Below are 16,977 nucleotides of genomic sequence, written 5' to 3'. Positions count from 1 at the left end.
GAACGGGAGCCAACGGCTGTTTTGGTTCCTCAGCCGGAGAGGATCACAAATGACGCAAGTTCCCAAAAGAGCCGGGCGGGGGGGCTGCGAGGGATGTGTCAGCCGCCGAGAAGCAGCCAGATGTGCTACAGCAGCTCCAGGACTGCTGCCCCGAACTGATGCTGCCAGAGCACAGCCCCACTGTGATGCCCCATAGACCACCCCAGGGTGATTTGCCCCACAGTGAATGGGCACACCCAGGGTGGCATAGCCAAGCTCCCTTGTAACACAAAGTGTACTTTGGTGCTGTTAGTGTCCCTTCAGTATCCCTCAGGCAGCCATGCTGCTTAGCCAGGCTTTTGGTAAGCCCACGGGTGTTTGGTGGGGAATCTGGGGATGCTCCTAGGAAGTGATGCAAGCTGGGGCAGGGTCCGCAAGCTGTCACCCATTCAGCATGAGCTGGGGTACACACAGGTGCACCTCAGGGCCCATAGTGGAGCACAGGGGGATGACCAGCAGCATTCAACCCAGAACCCTCACAGCGAGCTGCCAGCCCTGGGGTACCTTGGCACCCCCCTCCCCACTCCTAGCGGCAGCAGGGCTGATGTGGCCCCAGCATGGGGGAGCCATGAGATGAGCTCTGGACATGTTTCCCATCTCTCCCTCCTCCCCGCAGCTGTGCAGCAGATGGTCTTGGAGGAGCCCCTGCTCGGCACGGGGCCCAGGGCCCGCAGGGAGGAGCGGTCCCCAGTGGGGGCCCCCCCGGCGCGCTGAGGCCAGAAGGGCCGAGCACATCACCAGCCAGGAAAAACAGAGGCCCCAGCGCGGAGCGCACGGTGCCCCATCGGTGCACACCGCAGAGCGCTGGAATAACAGCCCTCGCTCCCGAGCCCGCCGCCTGGCTATCAAAGGGCCCTTCTTCTGCTCGGCCTCTGCGGGGATGGGGCCAGGGGCCCATCGAGGGCTGGCGGTGAGAGGAGGCAGCTGCTCCACACCGGCGGGCACCAGCTGCACCAAGCCAGGCGCCAGGCACATCCCACCCCATCACCCTAGGCCAGCTGGGGGTCCCTGGGGCAAAGGGCTTATTCCAGTGCCTGGCCCAGGCAGTATGGGGGTCACTAGGGTCGAGCCGTGGGGAGCAGTGTCTCCTCAGGAGCCCTGGGCATGACCCTCCTGCTGCCCCAGCGAGGCTGCACTGGCCCTGCGCAGGCACAGTGGCCCTCCGAGAGCCGGGCGGCTAGCTTTGGCCGAAGTGGTGGCCCCAGAGCAGCGCGATAAGATGGCGCGGGGGACACTGACCCCAAAGATGAGGACAGCCTGTAATACACCGCGGGCACTCCTGTGTCCCTGCAGCCCCGCGTCCTCATCCCCTACATTCCCATCTCTCCAGACAGCCCCGTCCCTCCGTGTCCCCGTGTCTCCGTACCCAGACCCCCACACAGCCCCATCCCTCCGTGTCCCTGCACCCCGTACCCAGACCCCCACACAGCCCCGTCTCCCCTCACGGCACCCCTCAGGCCGACCGCGCCCCTGCTCCGCCCACTCCGCCGAGACCACGCCCATCACCCGTTTAATCCTGCCGCTGGTCTCGCCCAGTTCGGGGCGGCCACGCCCCTCCTGATCCCTCCACCAATGGGGGGTTCGCGGGCGCCGTGCGCTGTCTCCATGGAGAGAGGAGCGTCCTGCCGCGCGCATGCGCTATGGAGCGGGGAGGCGGCTGCGGCGGGGTCTGCGGCCCGGGCCGCGGGCAGCGAGAGCCCTTGGGGTAACCCCCGGTGGGGAGAGCCGGGACAGCGCCTGTGGGGCGCTAGGGGCCGGGGAGAATGAGAAGGTGGTGGGTCCGGCCTGAGGGGAGGTCAGGCAGGGGGTGTTGCTGCCGGAGGTCAAGGGGACAGAAAGGAGTTACGGATGGGAGACCCCTCGGGTGACAGACCCAGCAGCAGGCGCTGCTTCTGTCCCCCAGAAGGAGAGGAATCCCTCCCTTGTCCCTTGCCCCAGTGTGGAGGTGACACTGCAGAAGACCTGGGGTCGGGACACTGCCTGTGCTGGTGGGGGCTGGGGACGTGGTTGGCAATGGCGATGCGCCCCGCTGCTTTTCTTCAGGATCTGTTCCCACCTGCAGGAGAGCTCTGACGAGCCGTGTGGGTCCCAGATGCCATGGGGAGACGCCACAGGGCAGAGTCCAGGGTGACGGGCCTGAGGGGCTCCCGTGCCGCGGTGAGACACCGACAGCCACCACCAAGAGGCTCCAGGAGATGTCAGCCACAGACAAGCCGCCCCAGGAGATATCAGACACAGATGAACTGCCTGCTGTGGCCCTACCAGTTGTGCCCGACAGGGAACCATCTCCAGAGACTCAGAAGGGTCCCTCTAGGATCAAGCTGCCTCCCTGGCTTGGAAAGTGGGGGACTAGCCCCGAGAAGGATTCCTCCACTGCAGTGCCGGCACTACCCCCCACCCCACCCACACCAGCAGAGAAGCCCAGCCAGTCAGTGCCCCAGCGGAGCCGTGTGACCCGTGACTGGCAGAAGGAGGTAACTCCGTAAGGGAAAATGCCTCTCAAAGTTGGCCCCATCGTGTTCCACATGCTGATCCTGTGAAGCTCTCTGCTCCTGTGCAGACCCCTCTCTTTAAATAGCCACCCGGACGACCTTGAGTCCAGCGGAATAGAAAAGGGATGAAACTCAATAGCACAAAAGGCACAGGCAGGCACGTGAGGAGTAACAGTAAGGCAGGAGGGGAGCTGGGATCTCATTGCTGGGGAGCAGGAGCTGTGTGTCACAGCCCATCCCAGTGATGTGGGGACGCCTGCTTGGGCAAGCCAAACTGGGGGGCACCTGATGGACCAAGCTGTGCCACAGTCTGGGGACTCCATGGATTGTTCAAGTGCTGTAAGAGTGCTTGCCTGGGGCAGTCTGGGCATCCAGGTGCTTGGGACAGCCATACAAGGCTGGCTGACTTCCACCGGGCAGGACAAGTCAGCCCTGCCCAAGCTGTGTCCCTGCTCCAGCTTTCCCAGGTTTCTGGCCAGAAAAACCCTAACACCTCTTTAGAGCTTATGCCTCTAGGGCTACCGAAAGCCTAAAAGCCAGGAGAGGGCATAGGGAAGTGCAGCATGAGCTCCTGCCCCCTTCCACAGCCCTCTCTGTCCATCTCCAGATAATTGTGGATCCCCTGGACTCTCAGCTAGGGGAAGATTTGGGCAGTGAGGACTTCCAGCATGGCTACCATGGTCTGCCGATCCACCAGTTTCTCTCCTCACTCACTGACAGCTCCTCCCCGAAGGACTGCCCACCTCTTAGAGTCCTGCTGGGGCAAGGTGAGGCTGACCCCAAGAAGCCATGTGCACCCTGAAAAGACAGCAGGGGGATCTTAGCTGGGGGACTGATGCCACCTTCCCCTCTACAGGGCAGTGGAAGGCCACACTGGCATCCATGCTCTATGAGAAATACAGGCAAGCTGTCACTCCTGCATGAGACCCACCCCTGGGGCTATGCTGCATAGATGGGGACCTGGGGAGGTGGGGATCCCCAAGCTGAGAGGTGTGGGGTCTGCTCTGACTGCAGTAAGGAGACGGAGGAGGAGATCAGCCCTCCCCCAAGGCGCATGGAATCTATCTCCACCACGCACAATGACTACCGTGCCATGGGCTTCCAGTCCACACCCCAGCCCACCACCCAGGTACGGGCAGTAGACATCCCCCACCCCGAGCTTGCAGCAGCCTCCAGGGAGTCTACAAGGCTCCCATGTCCTACCGAGCATGTAATTCCCTCCAGCTCATATTTTGCTTCCACTGCAGCCTCACAACTACTTAACTGAGGAGCCAACCAGCTTCTGGCTGGAGCAAGCCCATGGACTGCCGGTAAGGCCCCCATCACGCTGTCCTGCCAGGACACTGTGGGTCTCAGCTGCTGACAGAGACCTCTCCAATTCTCTCCTCTCCAGGGTGTCACGCCCTTCTTCGGCAGAAACATTCCCTTCAAGAGGAATGCAGCCTTCTCCACTCCCATTACCTTGTACTTAGGGCATCCTGAGCCCTTCAACCTCTGTGACCCCTACGACCCCCTGAGCAGCCAGCTCCAGCCCCACAAGCAATAAAAAAAAGGGGGACTTATGTGGTCCCAGCATCCTTTCCCACCCCAAGGCTGTCCTCAGGCTGAATGTTTGAAGGGAAGCACTGTGCCCTGGGATCTCAAATCCCATAAGACCATGAAGCAAAATGGGAAACTCTTCAGCCCTGTTACAAGTCACTGTTGACCCAAAACACACTGTGGTCCCAAGATTTCCTCAGGCATGAAGGGAGAGCACCTGGCACAGCCCCATCTCCTGGGACACGTCCCCTCCCAGCACACGAAGTGGGTGACACGCAGTCCTTGTTCCAGTCCCCAGGCACAGGTGTGTTCCAGTAAGAGGCGGCAGCGGGGCTGCCAGGGCATGAGCTCAGAGGAACGTACTGCAGCCCTCACGCCAAAGCAAACCCGCGGCAGCCCTGCCTTCCCAGCACCGCCCAAGCCCTCAGCAGCTGCCCAGCACTGGCTCCCTGTGCCCACACCCCAGCCCTATACCGCAGACAGACCCCTGGGATATGATCTCTCGGGGTGTTTCAGGCAGCTGTCGCCAGCCCAGGCTGAGTTCCATACTGGGGTCCCCCCGGCCTCCCTCCCAACTTGGCATGCTGGGGCAGAGCGAAGTACAGGCCACAGGACAGATGGATCTGGGGAAGTTTGTATTTCAACAAAATAGTTGCAGCGAGTCCTATATTTACACCTGGAGGAAGGATGGGTATTTACATGACCCGATGGGGTTATATACAGGGGAAGGGAACACTGGGTAAGGGGGGAGTTGCGGCATTGAAGCCTGACCTGGCCAAGGAGTCAGTCTTGGCAGGAATCCCCATTTCCCCCCACCCCAGGGAGAGGTTGACATGGGCAGCAACTTCTACTGGGGGCCAGGTACTGAAAAGAGACGGCAAAGTGCCCTTCGGGGCAGCCAGGCCCCGGAGAAACTCAGAGCCAGCTGAGCCACAGGAGAGAGGGCGGGAGTGGCAGACACAGTGACAGAGGGTGGGGGGGATACAAGGTCCCTCAAGCTGGATCAGGGCTGGTTACCCTACTCCAGCAGAGGCTGTGGGGAAGGTGGGCTTTGCTGGTGCTGATAGAGGGGGGCAGACGTTGCTGTGGCCGCTGCCCCACCTTGCCCAGGCCCTGCAGAAGCAGGGGGGCTGCAGAGGCAGGTGGATGCAGTGATGGGGGGGTGCCGGTGCATCTTGGGACACCGGAAAGCACTGGTGGCCCCACTGAGCTGGGGGCTCTGCCACAGCCACTAGGCTCAAATGACTCAAGGGTCTTTCCTCTCACCCAGCAGCCAGTATGTCCGCATCTTTCCCTTGCCCTGGAGGCAGAGGTGAGCAAGTTAGACCCTGCCCACCCCTTTCTTGGGTGTCATCCCCAGCACTGAGGGCAGCAAGGGGTCCCAGGCCCAACCCACCTCCCCATCACATTCCCCTATGGTTGGAATCTATCTGTGCCCTCACCTTCATTTCTACATCTCCGCGCAGCTCCAGCTCAAAGCAGCCAAACTCATCCAGGACTTCTTTGGTTGCAGATGACACGTGGATCTTCAGGGCTGATTAGCACAGAGGGGCACGAGAGACATGGCTGGGTGCCACGGGAATGGGACACATCTGTAACCCTGGACCTCAGCTGCCAGCCCCAAGGCTTACCCTGGCCATTGGATTCCATGCGGGATGCGGTGTTCACCGTGTCCCCAAAGAGGCAGTACCGCGGCATCTTCAGACCCACCACTCCGGCACACACGGGCCCTGCAGGCACAGAGGCATTCGGGGATGCTGCAGGGAGGGTGGGTGGGTGTGTGGGTGAGCACCCCCCAGCTGGCTGGCGTGGGGGCTCACCGGTGTGTATGCCGATGCGCAGGTGGAGCTGGTCGTTGGGACGGTGACGGATCTTGAAGGTTTTGACAGCCTCGAGCAGGGCCAGGGCCATGCGGACAATCTCACGGGCATGCAGCTTCCCGTTGCGCACCGGCAGCCCCGAGACCACCATGTAGGCATCCCCAATGGTCTCCACCTGTGGGGGAAGGGGGGCAGGTACAACCTGGGCTCCTTGCTGCCTGCCTTACTTTGGTGAGCTGTGCTTGTTCACCATGCCACTCACCTTGTAGACATCAAAATTGTCAATAATGGCATCAAAGCAAGTATAGAGATCATTCAGCAGCATCACGACCTGGATGGAACAAGGGAGTATGTGCATCTGGTAGTGGACATATCCCCCCCAACCTCAGAGATGGCACTGCCAGGGTGTGAGACCTCTACCAGCCCCACAGACATGCTGCCCCACAATTCCTGCTCTCACCTGCATGGGGGTGCTCTCTGCTGAGAGGGCAGTGAAACCCACGATGTCACTGAAGTAGATGGTGACACTGTCAAAAGCCTCAGCCCGCACTGTCTCTCCACGCTTCAGCTGCTCTGCCACAGAACTGGCAAGGAAAGTGGTGAGCTCTATCCCAAACCCACTGTTCCCCCTGCAACCCTTGCCCCACACCAGCATGGAAAGATGGCAAGGGACCCCATGCTTGCAGAGCAGCAGGTGCATGCTGAACCCATGCCAGCCCTCAGACCCACACGTTCCCTCGTGTCCCACTCTCACTGGGGCAGAATCTGGTAGAGGAGGTTCTCTGCCTTGCGCTTCTCCTCCAGGTAGGCCTGTGTCCTCTCTTCCACCAGCTTCTCCAGGTTGTTGGCGTACTGCTCCATGCGTGACAGCAGGTTGTCCAGGATGCTGGTGCTTCCCTCCCTGCCAGGGTGCAGTCCGTTGGCACTGCAGTAAGAGGTGCCCCCCAAACACCACCCCCATCCATGGCTGTCCCCACTCCCACCCAGGGCTACTGTCCCCACACGCCAACCACCCACTTGTTGAATCTACGGATGAAGATCTTGATCTGACTGAAGTCAGGGCGCTCGGCCGGCTCCTGCGCCCAGCAGCGTTCCATCAGCACTGCCAGCTCCTCACTGTGCACCCCGATGTCGATGGAGGGGCGGAAGAAGGGCTTCTGGCTGTTACGTACCTTCTGCACAATCTCTGCCAGGGTGTGGCCAACAGTGAGCATCAGACCTCCACAGTGGGGCAGGACCTCCACACATGTGCTCCCCATCCTCACCTTTAGGGCTCAGGTCCATGCCCTCGATGTAGAAGGGGCCGTTGCGCAAAGCAACCTCCTGCACGATGATGCCAAAGCTGTAGACATCAGCTTTCTGCATGCCTGGGGTGGGCAGGTGCCCCTTTTGCAGCAGCTCCGGGGCTGTCCACAGCTTCTCTGATGGGACAAAGCAATGGAGCAGTGAGACAAGGCATCCCCATCCCCCTGGTTCTCCCAGGTAGACACTCACTGGCATAGAGTGCATGCGTGTCCTCATTGTCACTGGGCGAGCGGAAGCTGGCCAGGCCATAGTCAGTGATCTTCAGCACAAAGCGGCTGTCCACCACACAGTTGGATGACTTGAGGCTGCCGTGATGGCCAATGATGCTGTTGTGCAGGAAGGCCATTCCCTAGGACAGATGTACACAGTGAAGCTCATATTTCTCAGACACCTCCCCCCATCCCCTCACACTCCTTAGATGAGTACCTTGACAATGTCATTGATGAGGGAGTAGCGAAACATCCAGTCCAGGTTGATGCTCTCATTCTCCAGTACATCCTGGGGTAGCACATTGAGTGGACCCCACCAAGCACCCATGTTATGGTGATGGCAGCCTCACCAAGCGCCCAGCTGGGGGATCTGCAGCACCCACCCCCACCCCTTCACTGGCCTCTGACATCTGCTTGGACAGCTCAGCTGTGAGCCTTATAGGGAGGTGGCCACCAGCATCCACAGCCCTGTCCACAGCACCCAGCCCAGCTGGGTCACCTGGAATGTCTAAGTGTCACCCACGGTGTCCCCAAGCCCCGCTACCTGCAAGCTGCCCCGTGGGCAGTACTCGGTGATGATGCAGATGTTGGGGGGGTCGATGCACGCCCCAATGAAGCGGGTGAGGTGGTTGAACTGGATGTCTCGCATCTGCAGGTGGAAGTGGACCCAAGACAGTCTTGAGTTAAAAGGGCATGAGCTGCTGTTCCTGCTATCTTCCCACGTGCACAGGACCATTCCCTGCACCCCCCAAGCAGGTTGCCCACCCTAGTCCAGACCCCAAACCTACATGCTTTAGCTCAAAGAGCACCTGCCGCGTCAACTCGATGCGCTTCTTGTTGATGTGCTTAATGGCCACAACGTTGCCCTGGGGTATTTGGGAAGGGAAAAAGGTCAATGTCCAGTGGATGAATTTGCAAAGGGGAGGAAAGTGCCAACATCCTGCGGGATGGGGTGCAGCCAAGGGGGAGCACAACAGAGCTGGGGCATTTCAGAGGGAGGACTCAGCTCCCTGCCTGCTGCACTGACCTTGAAGTGGCCGGTGTTGGCGAAGATCTGGTACTTGCCATGGGTGGTCATCAGGGAGCCATAGCTGGAGCCACGCTGTAGGAAGGAGGGAATTAGGGAGAGGAACCTTGGGGTGGAGGGATGGCCTGCACCACTGAAGCAGGGCAGGGACATCCAAGGTGTGCAGGAGATGGTACAGGATGGGTTTTAAGGGTCAGGACAAGCTCTGCACGCTCTGTAGGAAAGATAAAGGCTCTGGGATGAGGCATGGTGCACTTCTCCAAGTGTAGGACATGGATAAGGCATGACTGTAGGGGATGGAGGGCAACACAGGAGCTTGATGGAGTATGGTGCTACATAGAGGACTCAGGGCTATATAGAGGATGGATCTACAGTGGGATGGAAAGTCATGCCAGAGATGGATGGAATAGGGAATGGAGAGCTATGTAGGGATGAAGGGCTGTGTTGAGGAGAAACACAGCAGGGCTATGGATCTGTAGGAAACAGAGGGCTTTGTAAGAGATCAGCAGGGAGGGGTGTCATGCAAGGAGGGAGGGCAGCACAGGGGCAGGGTGGTGCCTCAGGGATGGCTGCTCTCACCAAGGACAAGGTGAGCCGGCTGCCCGCTGCCTTGTGGTACCGCTCAGGACTTCCAAATTGAAGCTCATCCCAGCGGATCCTCCAGAGCATGCTGGCAAGCTCCTTCTCCAGCATTAGCTTCCTGGGGGACACACAGGGGTCAGGCCCCCATCCTCCCTGGCCTGCCTGCCTACCCATCAGACACAGGTTCCCCTAGTCCCAACTGACCTGAAGATGAGGAAGCTGGAGATGCCAAACATGACAAAGGTGAGGCCAGTGCCCAAAGCCACGATGGCCAGCATAGAGAGGGGGGCTGCAGGCAGGAGAGGATATGTCAGGGTGGCCCAGCTGGCTATGACAGCCAGACTGACATGCACCCGTACAGGAACTTGCTGGGATCTATGGGATGTGGAATCCAGGACACCAACTTTTATCACAGGAGGGGTCATCCACATCAAAGACACAGGGAGGGTTGTCCAAGGGGGGAGTCCCCTTCACCCAGGGGATGGGTGGTCCCAGCCAGTGGATTTGCTTCTCCACACCTGAGTAGTGTCCCACCACCTAAGGCAGAGAGAGAGATGAGGCCACCCCAGACCCCACTATCCCATCCCCCAGCCCCAGCCAGGAGGATCCTAGATCTGGCCTGCACCTCATACTGCCCAGTCTTGGGGTCGCCCATGGCCCATAGGTTGAAGTCAGTGTCCCGGTCATTGTTGCTGTCCATGCTCACAAGCCCTGTCACACCTGTGGGAAAATTAAGACATGGATGTGGGGGAGGGAGTCTGAGCTCCACCACCCCCATGGCACCCACAACCCAGCTGCCCCCATCCCAGATTACCCTGGAACTTGCGGTCCCGCATCTTCTCGATGATGTGGGTGGCGTTTTTCTTGGAGCCGCCCTCGCGCAGAGTCTCATTCAGCACCATGGCGTACAGCAGCATCCCATCATAGAAACACCCCGCCACCAGGTTCATCTGCCAGGGGGAATCTGAGCACACCCACAGCCACGCACACAGGAGCATCCCAGAACCTCCACACCAGGACCACACACCCACCCACGGCCTCAATACCGCTCCGGGGCCAGGGTGTACCCTGCAGGGATGGCAGTGCCTGTGGCTGTTCCCACCAGGGATGACCCCTCTAGCATTGTCTGTAGCTGTGTCCCACCCTCTGCATCCTGGTGAGGTGCCTCAGACCCATGTGAAGGGACCCCATCACCCCAGCACACAGGGGGACTCACCAGGGAGTAGTTGAGCTGCACCCCAAATTTCTGCTTAGCTCGCCGGATGAGCTGAGTTTGAAAATGTTGGTACTCTGGGTTTTGGGGCTCATAGTAGGTGATCACCAGCACCATCTGCAACCAAGCATAGCACCCTTGTTCACACACTGGGGACAGCTGGGGAGGTTTCTGTCCCCAGGGGGGTGGGCACAGCTCACCTGGAAAGCCTCACGCAGCCCTGAGTCCTGGCCTGGGCTCTCCTGCCAGGGCTTGAAGGGGTCACGGGCAGAGTCACCCCGCAGGCTCTCCCCAAAGACATCCAGGTAGAAGAAGACATAGTCGCCATTGGTGAGGTTCTCCTGTTGTGCCAGCTGCATGATCTGCCGCAGCATCTCTAGCGGCCCGCAGAGGTACACCACTGCCAGAGAGAGGCAAGGGCTTCAGTGGGGCAGGGACACCCCACTGCACCCCAGGCACACTGCCAGGAATGGGGCAGATGGGGCAGAGCAGCCCCGGGAGCAGTGGCTGTGGGTGGGGGGCTAAAAGGAGTGAGGGAGATGGGGCAGTGGTGGCTCACCATCTCCCTGCAACCCATGGCCAGACCCACAGCCCTTGCTGGCACAGATGCTCTCTTGCCCCACTAATCATCTTGGACTGAAGGGGGAGGGGAGAAACAGGGAAAATCTTGCTCCAAATCATGAGGTGGATGCCCCAGGCACAGACCCCACACACCCTGACCCACCAAAAATCAGCCAGAGGATGTCTCCCCCCTGCATAACCTTCCCAGCTGTTTCATGCCAGCCCTAGCCACGGAATCAAGGGGGGCTGGGAGAGGCACTGGAGCCGTGCGCCGGAGGCCCCTGGGGAACCCGGGCTGTGGAATGGGACAAACCCATGTTTGGGTTCGTGGCCGGCTGTCCGTGCGGCAGGAATGCGCAGGTTCCCAGATTCCAGCACCTTCGGCGGCTGCTAATTGGAAACAGAGCATCTCGCCGGTGTGACCCACACGGCAAGGGGGTGCCCGGGCCCCGTCGGGCCGTCCTGCTCGCCCCCACCCAGTGCTGGGGGCTCGGTCAGCCCCCGTGGGATGCCGAACCAAGTGCTGTGTGGGGCCGGCGTGCGGCTGGCACAGGGCATCACAGGCCGTGGGGATGGGCGCCTGAAAGTGTCCGAACCCCCCCGAGCAGGGGCCCTCCGTGCCCTTGCTGAGGATCCTGACACTGCCTCCTCCCTCCCCCCGGAAAACCAGGGCCCCCGCTCCAGCCAGTCTGGCTGGGAACCCGGGATTGAGCAACGGAGGAGGCGGCGGCAGCGGGTGCTGGAGGAATGTCACGCTTGGGCGCTGGCCCCGACACACAGCTCTTCTGCATGGGGCCCAGCGCCCCGGCTGGACCCGGGGAGTGGGAGGGCTGGGGACAGCAAGGAAGCGCTGCACTCCGGGAAGGGGTTTCTGCTGCTAGAAGGCACCCATCCCCGAAGGCACCCAGCCATGTGGGCAGCAGGGCTGGCAGGGCCACCCACAGGGGCAGTGAGGAATCCCACAGGTGGGAGAAGAGACCCAGCACAGCCTCCTTGGGCACAGGGAGTCCACAGCAATGTGGGGAGCTGCTCCTGGGTACGGGGGAGAGGGAAATCGCAGCACTGTGGGCTGTGTGTGAGCAAAAGCCTGTTTCAGGGTTTGAAATGGTTCCCTCTGAATGCTGCAATACTTCAAATAAACACTCTTGGCTTCTCCACTTTGCTAGTCCTGCATCAAGAAATGTTCTCAAATTTCTCATCCAGGATGGAGAGCTCAGCACCTCCCCAGCATGCAGAGCCTGAGGGCTCCCCCCAAGGACATAGATGGGACCCTCCCCATCCCACTGCAGGCGTCAAGAAAAAGGAGCCACAGGGGCTGGAGAGCCACAACAGCTGGTGGCAGATGGTGGGACACTGCAGGCAGCCAGCCCCTGCGGCGGCAGCAAAAGCCTGCAGGTCAAAGGCCACCGAGCGAGGGGATGGACGGCGCCTAGACGGCTCCCTGGGGACAGGTTGCATGGGCTGTGCAGAAGGGTCAATGCTTGGGGCTCTCCCTGAGGCAGGCAGCTGCCTCCAGCTGGCAGCCTCCTGCACAGCCAGCAGCGCCTTAGGGTGCTCACGCACACCCCAGGGGCCAGTAAATGGCCAAAGGCAGCCTTAGAATCACCCAGCACAAGGGAGATGACGTTCTGCAAGGCTGGAGTGCATCCAGACCCCTGACATTTATTTAGGGGGTGCCTCTGGCGTAGGTGGCAGACTGCCAGGTTCCAAGGGAGGGGCAGGACCACGAGCAAGCAGATGAGGTGGCAGAATACTGCTGGACCCCTGCATGATGGAAGATAACCCTGAAATGAGGGCAAATCCAAGGTTCAGGCAGAAAATCCCAGTTTCAAGCAGTCCCACCAGCACAGGGCACTGCAGGCAGAACAGAGACGTCACCCTGGCCTGGGGAGAGTGCGAGGGTGAGGACCAAATGCACTCCCCTCCAGCAGCACCAGCCAGCCATCTCCCTGGGCAGGGCACCTGGGCTTTTTGCAGGCAGATGCTCCGGTAATTCCCTCAACCACAGCTCTAATTATATCAGTGCTTTTGCAAATGGGAGGAGAGACGTGGGCCCCTGCACGTCGCCCAGGCACTGGTGAGAGGGGCAATCCCACCCCCTCTTGTGCCTGTTCATTAGACCTGTGAATGTCAAGAACCAGCAGTGTTAGGGATGCATGGAGGGGCAGGGAAGAAGCTTTCTCTAGGAAATGTTTACCAAGCTCTTGCCCACATCTTGGGAGAAGGAAGGTGACGCCAAGAGGGAAGATACATGCTTATTGCAGGTCATGGACATGGATGCAGCTGAAGACCCTGCTTCCATCTCCATGCCATTCCCTGCAGGAGCCCTAACCCCTGGGGCAGTCTTGCAAGTCCCCATTCCCTGCCCCACACAAGGAAAGGAAAGGACCTATTACCAGCTCTGCAGCCCTGAGCACCCACCTCTCTGGGGCCAAGCACTCAGCTCCAGTCAGCCCCACGCTGTGGTGCCGTCTCTGAGCTGTGGTCAGAAAGGCCCAGCCCCTCTTGACATCCCATGGCAGGGGGAATGGAATTAAATGACCTTTAAAGTCCCTTTCAACACAAGCCTTTCCATGGTTCAGTGATACTATAACCCCAGCTTAGAAAGCCTTCAGGTCTCTGCCCATGCCAGACCTTCACCACCATCAGCCGCCACCCCCTGCCTGCACCAGGAGGGATTGATTCCCGTTGGGGTGATTTATGGCACCAAGACTGAAAGGTTGACGGGAACCACTGATCTGATCCTTTCTCCCTGCAGTGTCCTTTGCTCTCATCCCATAAGAAGCTCCAAACCCCATGGCTGGTGATGGTACTTGCAAGAGCTGCCATCCCAGTGGGCCAGCCATGGGATGCTCACCCCATGGACTCAGCCTCACTGGCTTCAGTCCTGACAGGAGCCCAATCTTGCACCCCAAAGCACCTCCCCCCTGCAGCCTGGTCCTGCCCAGCCTTGGACACAAGTCCTGCTGGCCCATCTGGCTCCACTTATCCTGGCTAGATATCCTTCCTAATGACACAGCATCTCAGAATCCATTAAGAAGCATTGCAGAGTGGCTGACTCCAGGATTGATACACCCTGCTCATCAATAATGGAAGAGCATCAGGCTGCCCTTGCTCTCCAGCTGCCTGTGCAAGCCCCTCCATTTCCTCCCGCTCCCAATATAGCTGCTCCCCTGGGGCACTCACAAGGCACCAGATTGATTTACCCCTCCATCAGCAGGGTGGGGCTATCACAGCCCCATCCTGGGAGTGCAGCAGGGACAGGCACAGCCTGGGGTGCCCAGATACCAGTCTGGGGGGCTCTGCCAGAGCACAGCACGGCCACCCAGGTATACTGGCACCATGGCTCTCGAGGTATGTAACACAGCTGATGCTGTCCTTCAGAAAGTCACATCCACTCCATCACTCTCAGCCTCCAAGGACATGGCTGGGTCACCTCGATCCTGCTAACAGAGAGGGTGGGGTAGTCCCACAGGGTGCCCATCACAGCATGTCCCACCACACTGGGGGCCCACCCCAGCTCTTGTTGGAAGAGGTTGACTGGGCTGGGAGCCTGGGCGGGAGACACTGTGTGCCTCCTCCTGCTGCATCCTGGCCTCTCCACTGGCACAGGGCTTGGCCCAGGGAAGGGCTCAAGTCCTGTCTTGGCCCATGTGAACTCACCTCCTGTGCTGGTCTTGCTCCACCTCCAGCCCCACTGTGACAAAATGTGCTCAATCCTCACTGCACCCCACACAGAGCCCATTTTGCCCACCCCTCCCTGTGACCCACACGGGTCCCACTGTACCCTCAGCCCACCCTCATGCCCTACACAGATCCCACTGTGTCTCCAGCCCTGCCTTGTGCTCCACAGGGGTCCCACTCTTCCTTTGGCCCCTTGCCAAGCCCCACCACACAGGTGTCACTCTGCCCACCCCCTGCTGCACCCCACACGAATCTTTGGCCATTTGCTGTGCCTCACTTGGGCACCATTTTGCTCTCAACCCCTCACAAGTCCCACTGTGTCCTCAGACCCTCATGGTGCCCCACAGAGGTGCCACTATCTCCTTGGATTGTTGCTGCATCCCATATGATCACACGGTGTTCCCATCCCCTTGCTGCATCCCACATGTATCTCATAGTCCTCTCTGACACTTGCTGTGCCGTATCTCCATTGCCCCCTAACCCCTTGGTGCACTCCAAACAGGTCCCACTGCCACTCCTGGTCCCTTTTTGTGCCACACATGCCTCCCACCATGTTCCCAGTTCTTTGCTCTGCCCTGCAGTGGTCCCACTGTGTCCCCATCCCCTCTCTGTGCCCCAGATGGGTCCTGCTGCTCCCTTAACCCCTTGCTGTACCCTACGTGCTGTCCACAGTACCCCAGTCCCCTTGCTGCACCCCATCCTTCCCTTTCCTGTGCCCCAGACAGGTCCAACGTTCCCCACGGTCCCACACACGGATCCCATCACACCCTCACCCCTCGCTGTGCCCCAGGGAGGATTGTGCCTCCCCCCCTCGGAGCCCTACGCAGATCTCCCGAGGGGAGCCCCCTCCGCTCTCCCTTCCTCCCACTCCCACACTGCCACCCCCGCTCCCCGGGCGCTCAGCCCGATCCCGCCAGTGCTCATCGTGTCCCCCCCGCACCCCACGCCGCGCCACCCCACGCACCGCGCCCGTTGGCTTTGATGAAGTGGACGGCGGTGTCGGGGCCGCCCTCCTCGGGGGAGTAGATGTGGACGGTGACGGTGAGGTTGTTGCCATCCTGCAGCTCCTGGTAGATACCCTCGACGGTGAAGTAGTAGGGTCGGTCGTCGGTCTTGCGGTCCACGTAGAGGAGCACGGCGCGGGCGCTCCAGTTGAAGTGCGCATGGAGGTGGGAGACGAAAGCGCCCAGTTTGGGTGCCGAGGGCCCGGTGCGCACCGTCGTGCTGTAGTGCTCCCGTTTGCGGCTGAAACCCGCTGCCACAGCCCCGCCGGTGATGAGGGGCAGCCGCCAGTGAGAGGCGAAGCGCCCCACGGACGCGGCGGGGTACACGCAGCCCGGCCCGAACAGCACGTCGGGGTCGTGGTAGAGCTTCAGGTCCACGGCGTTGAGCGGTGCCACGTACTCGGAGCAGGCGCCCTCCAGCTCCGAGCTCATGAACTCGACGCGCACCGAGAAGGGCCGCGGCAGCAGAGGCGGCTCGCCCCGCTCCAGCGCTTCCAGCGCCAGGCTGAGCGCCGGACCCACGCGCGGCCAAGCCCACGCGTAGCTCACGTTGCGCTCCGGCAGCACCACCGCCACCGTCAAGTTGGCGGGCGCCCCGTCGGGGGTCGCCGCCCGCCGCCCCGCGCCCGTCGGTACCGGCAGCAGCAGCAGCAGCAGCGCCAGCAGCGGCAGCGGCAGCGGCGGAGCCATGGGCCGCGCTGGCTCCTCCGCCCCGGCCGCCGCCCGCCGCTCCGGCGCCCCCGCCGCGCCCCCGCCCGCCGACCGCCACCGACCGCCCTCCCCCGGGGGGGCGGCGCCGCCGGTCCCCGCCCGGCCGGCCGGGCACGGGGATGGGCGGCACCGCGGCGGGGCGGGGGGCGGTGTCCCCGGAGAGGGGGGGCCAGGGGTGGGGCTAGCGGGGAGGGGGGCGCTGCTTGGGGTGGTGGGGGCATGGCGGGATGTTGGGAGTCTCTGGCTTCCAGGTTGGCGAAGTGCTATGGGATCCCCAGCGGGGGGTTAGAGAGCGCGGTCCCCAGGTCCGGCAGCCCCGAGTAGGCAGCGACTGAGGAGGGGGTGCCTGTGTTCTAGGGGATCCGGGAGGGGAGGTGGGAAGGGGCACCTGCGTTCGGGGTGTCCACAGTGGGTGGGGGTCCTAGGGAGGTGTAGTTTAGTTCTGGTGAGGTGCAGTGAGGGAGAATCGGAGAAGAGGGCATCGCCGTGGGGGTAGGGGTTTGGGGTGCTCGGCTTCTGGGTGGAGGGATTGGGGCCGGGCTCGGGGGCCCCCATCGGGGGATTAAGGGAGGGAAATCCCCAGAGCCGGCGGCTCCCAGTGGGCAGGGATTGAAGAGAGGGTACATGGTATCTAGGGTCTGTGAGGGGAATCGAAGAGGGAACATTAGAGTTTGGAGTGTCCCCAAACAAAATCCCCTGGGCGGAGGATTGAGAAAGAGGTACCCGGGTTCGGGAGCTGCAGTGAGAGAGCATCCGGGTTCTAGGGTACCCCAATGCCTAGAGACTGGGGA

At 61.1% G+C, this 16,977-nt stretch overlaps 2 protein-coding genes across 3 annotated transcripts; one reads left to right on the top strand and one right to left on the bottom strand.

Moving 5' to 3' along the window:
- Nucleotides 1–1,630: 1,630 nt before the first annotated feature.
- Nucleotides 1,631–4,120, top strand: SPAG8 (sperm associated antigen 8). 2 transcript variants are annotated; one of them, XM_056513537.1, is made up of 7 exons: nt 1,631–1,744; nt 2,102–2,513; nt 3,139–3,298; nt 3,388–3,433; nt 3,546–3,660; nt 3,779–3,841; nt 3,925–4,120. In XM_056513537.1, the coding sequence occupies exons 1-7, from the start codon at nt 1,680–1,682 to the stop codon at nt 4,075–4,077; spliced, it is 1,014 nt and encodes a 337-aa protein (XP_056369512.1). In that variant the 5' UTR covers nt 1,631–1,679; the 3' UTR covers nt 4,078–4,120. The 2 variants fall into 2 exon arrangements, with proteins under 2 accessions (XP_056369512.1, XP_056369513.1); XM_056513538.1 differs by having other exon boundaries at nt 1,647–1,744; nt 3,779–3,837.
- A 572-nt stretch (nt 4,121–4,692) lies between these two features.
- Nucleotides 4,693–16,219, bottom strand: NPR2 (natriuretic peptide receptor 2). Its single transcript, XM_056513536.1, has 22 exons — nt 15,436–16,219; nt 10,427–10,626; nt 10,230–10,343; nt 9,828–9,963; nt 9,639–9,733; nt 9,418–9,550; nt 9,218–9,302; nt 9,011–9,131; nt 8,432–8,506; nt 8,193–8,270; nt 7,949–8,053; nt 7,622–7,693; nt 7,385–7,544; nt 7,156–7,311; nt 6,908–7,076; nt 6,645–6,791; nt 6,351–6,474; nt 6,153–6,221; nt 5,891–6,065; nt 5,702–5,800; nt 5,513–5,604; nt 4,693–5,370 (listed from the first exon to the last, which is right to left on the bottom strand). The coding sequence occupies exons 1-22, from the start codon at nt 16,163–16,165 to the stop codon at nt 5,317–5,319; spliced, it is 3,189 nt and encodes a 1,062-aa protein (XP_056369511.1). The 5' UTR covers nt 16,166–16,219; the 3' UTR covers nt 4,693–5,316.
- Between the last annotated feature and the right edge of the window lie 758 nt (nt 16,220–16,977).

This window comes from Oenanthe melanoleuca, chromosome Z (assembly GCF_029582105.1).
Source record: "Oenanthe melanoleuca isolate GR-GAL-2019-014 chromosome Z, OMel1.0, whole genome shotgun sequence".
Lineage (NCBI taxonomy): Eukaryota > Metazoa > Chordata > Aves > Passeriformes > Muscicapidae > Oenanthe > Oenanthe melanoleuca.
The sequence above is the reverse complement of the archived record's forward strand: the minus strand, read 5'-3'. Positions and strand labels throughout refer to the sequence as shown.

Coding starts and splice junctions, on each gene's coding strand:
- SPAG8 (XM_056513537.1), top strand. CDS start 1,680: ATGGAGCGGGGAGGCGGCTGCGGCGGGGTCTGCGGCCCGGGCCGCGGG. Junction 1,745..2,101: donor GGGCAGCGAGAGCCCTTGGG/GTAACCCCCGGT, acceptor TCCCACCTGCAG/GAGAGCTCTGACGAGCCGTG. Junction 2,514..3,138: donor CCCGTGACTGGCAGAAGGAG/GTAACTCCGTAA, acceptor GTCCATCTCCAG/ATAATTGTGGATCCCCTGGA.
- NPR2 (XM_056513536.1), bottom strand. CDS start 16,165: ATGGCTCCGCCGCTGCCGCTGCCGCTGCTGGCGCTGCTGCTGCTGCTG. Junction 9,551..9,638: donor CCAAGACTGGGCAGTATGAG/GTGCAGGCCAGA, acceptor TCTCTGCCTTAG/GTGGTGGGACACTACTCAGG. Junction 6,222..6,350: donor CAGAGAGCACCCCCATGCAG/GTGAGAGCAGGA, acceptor TGTTCCATCCAG/GTCGTGATGCTGCTGAATGA.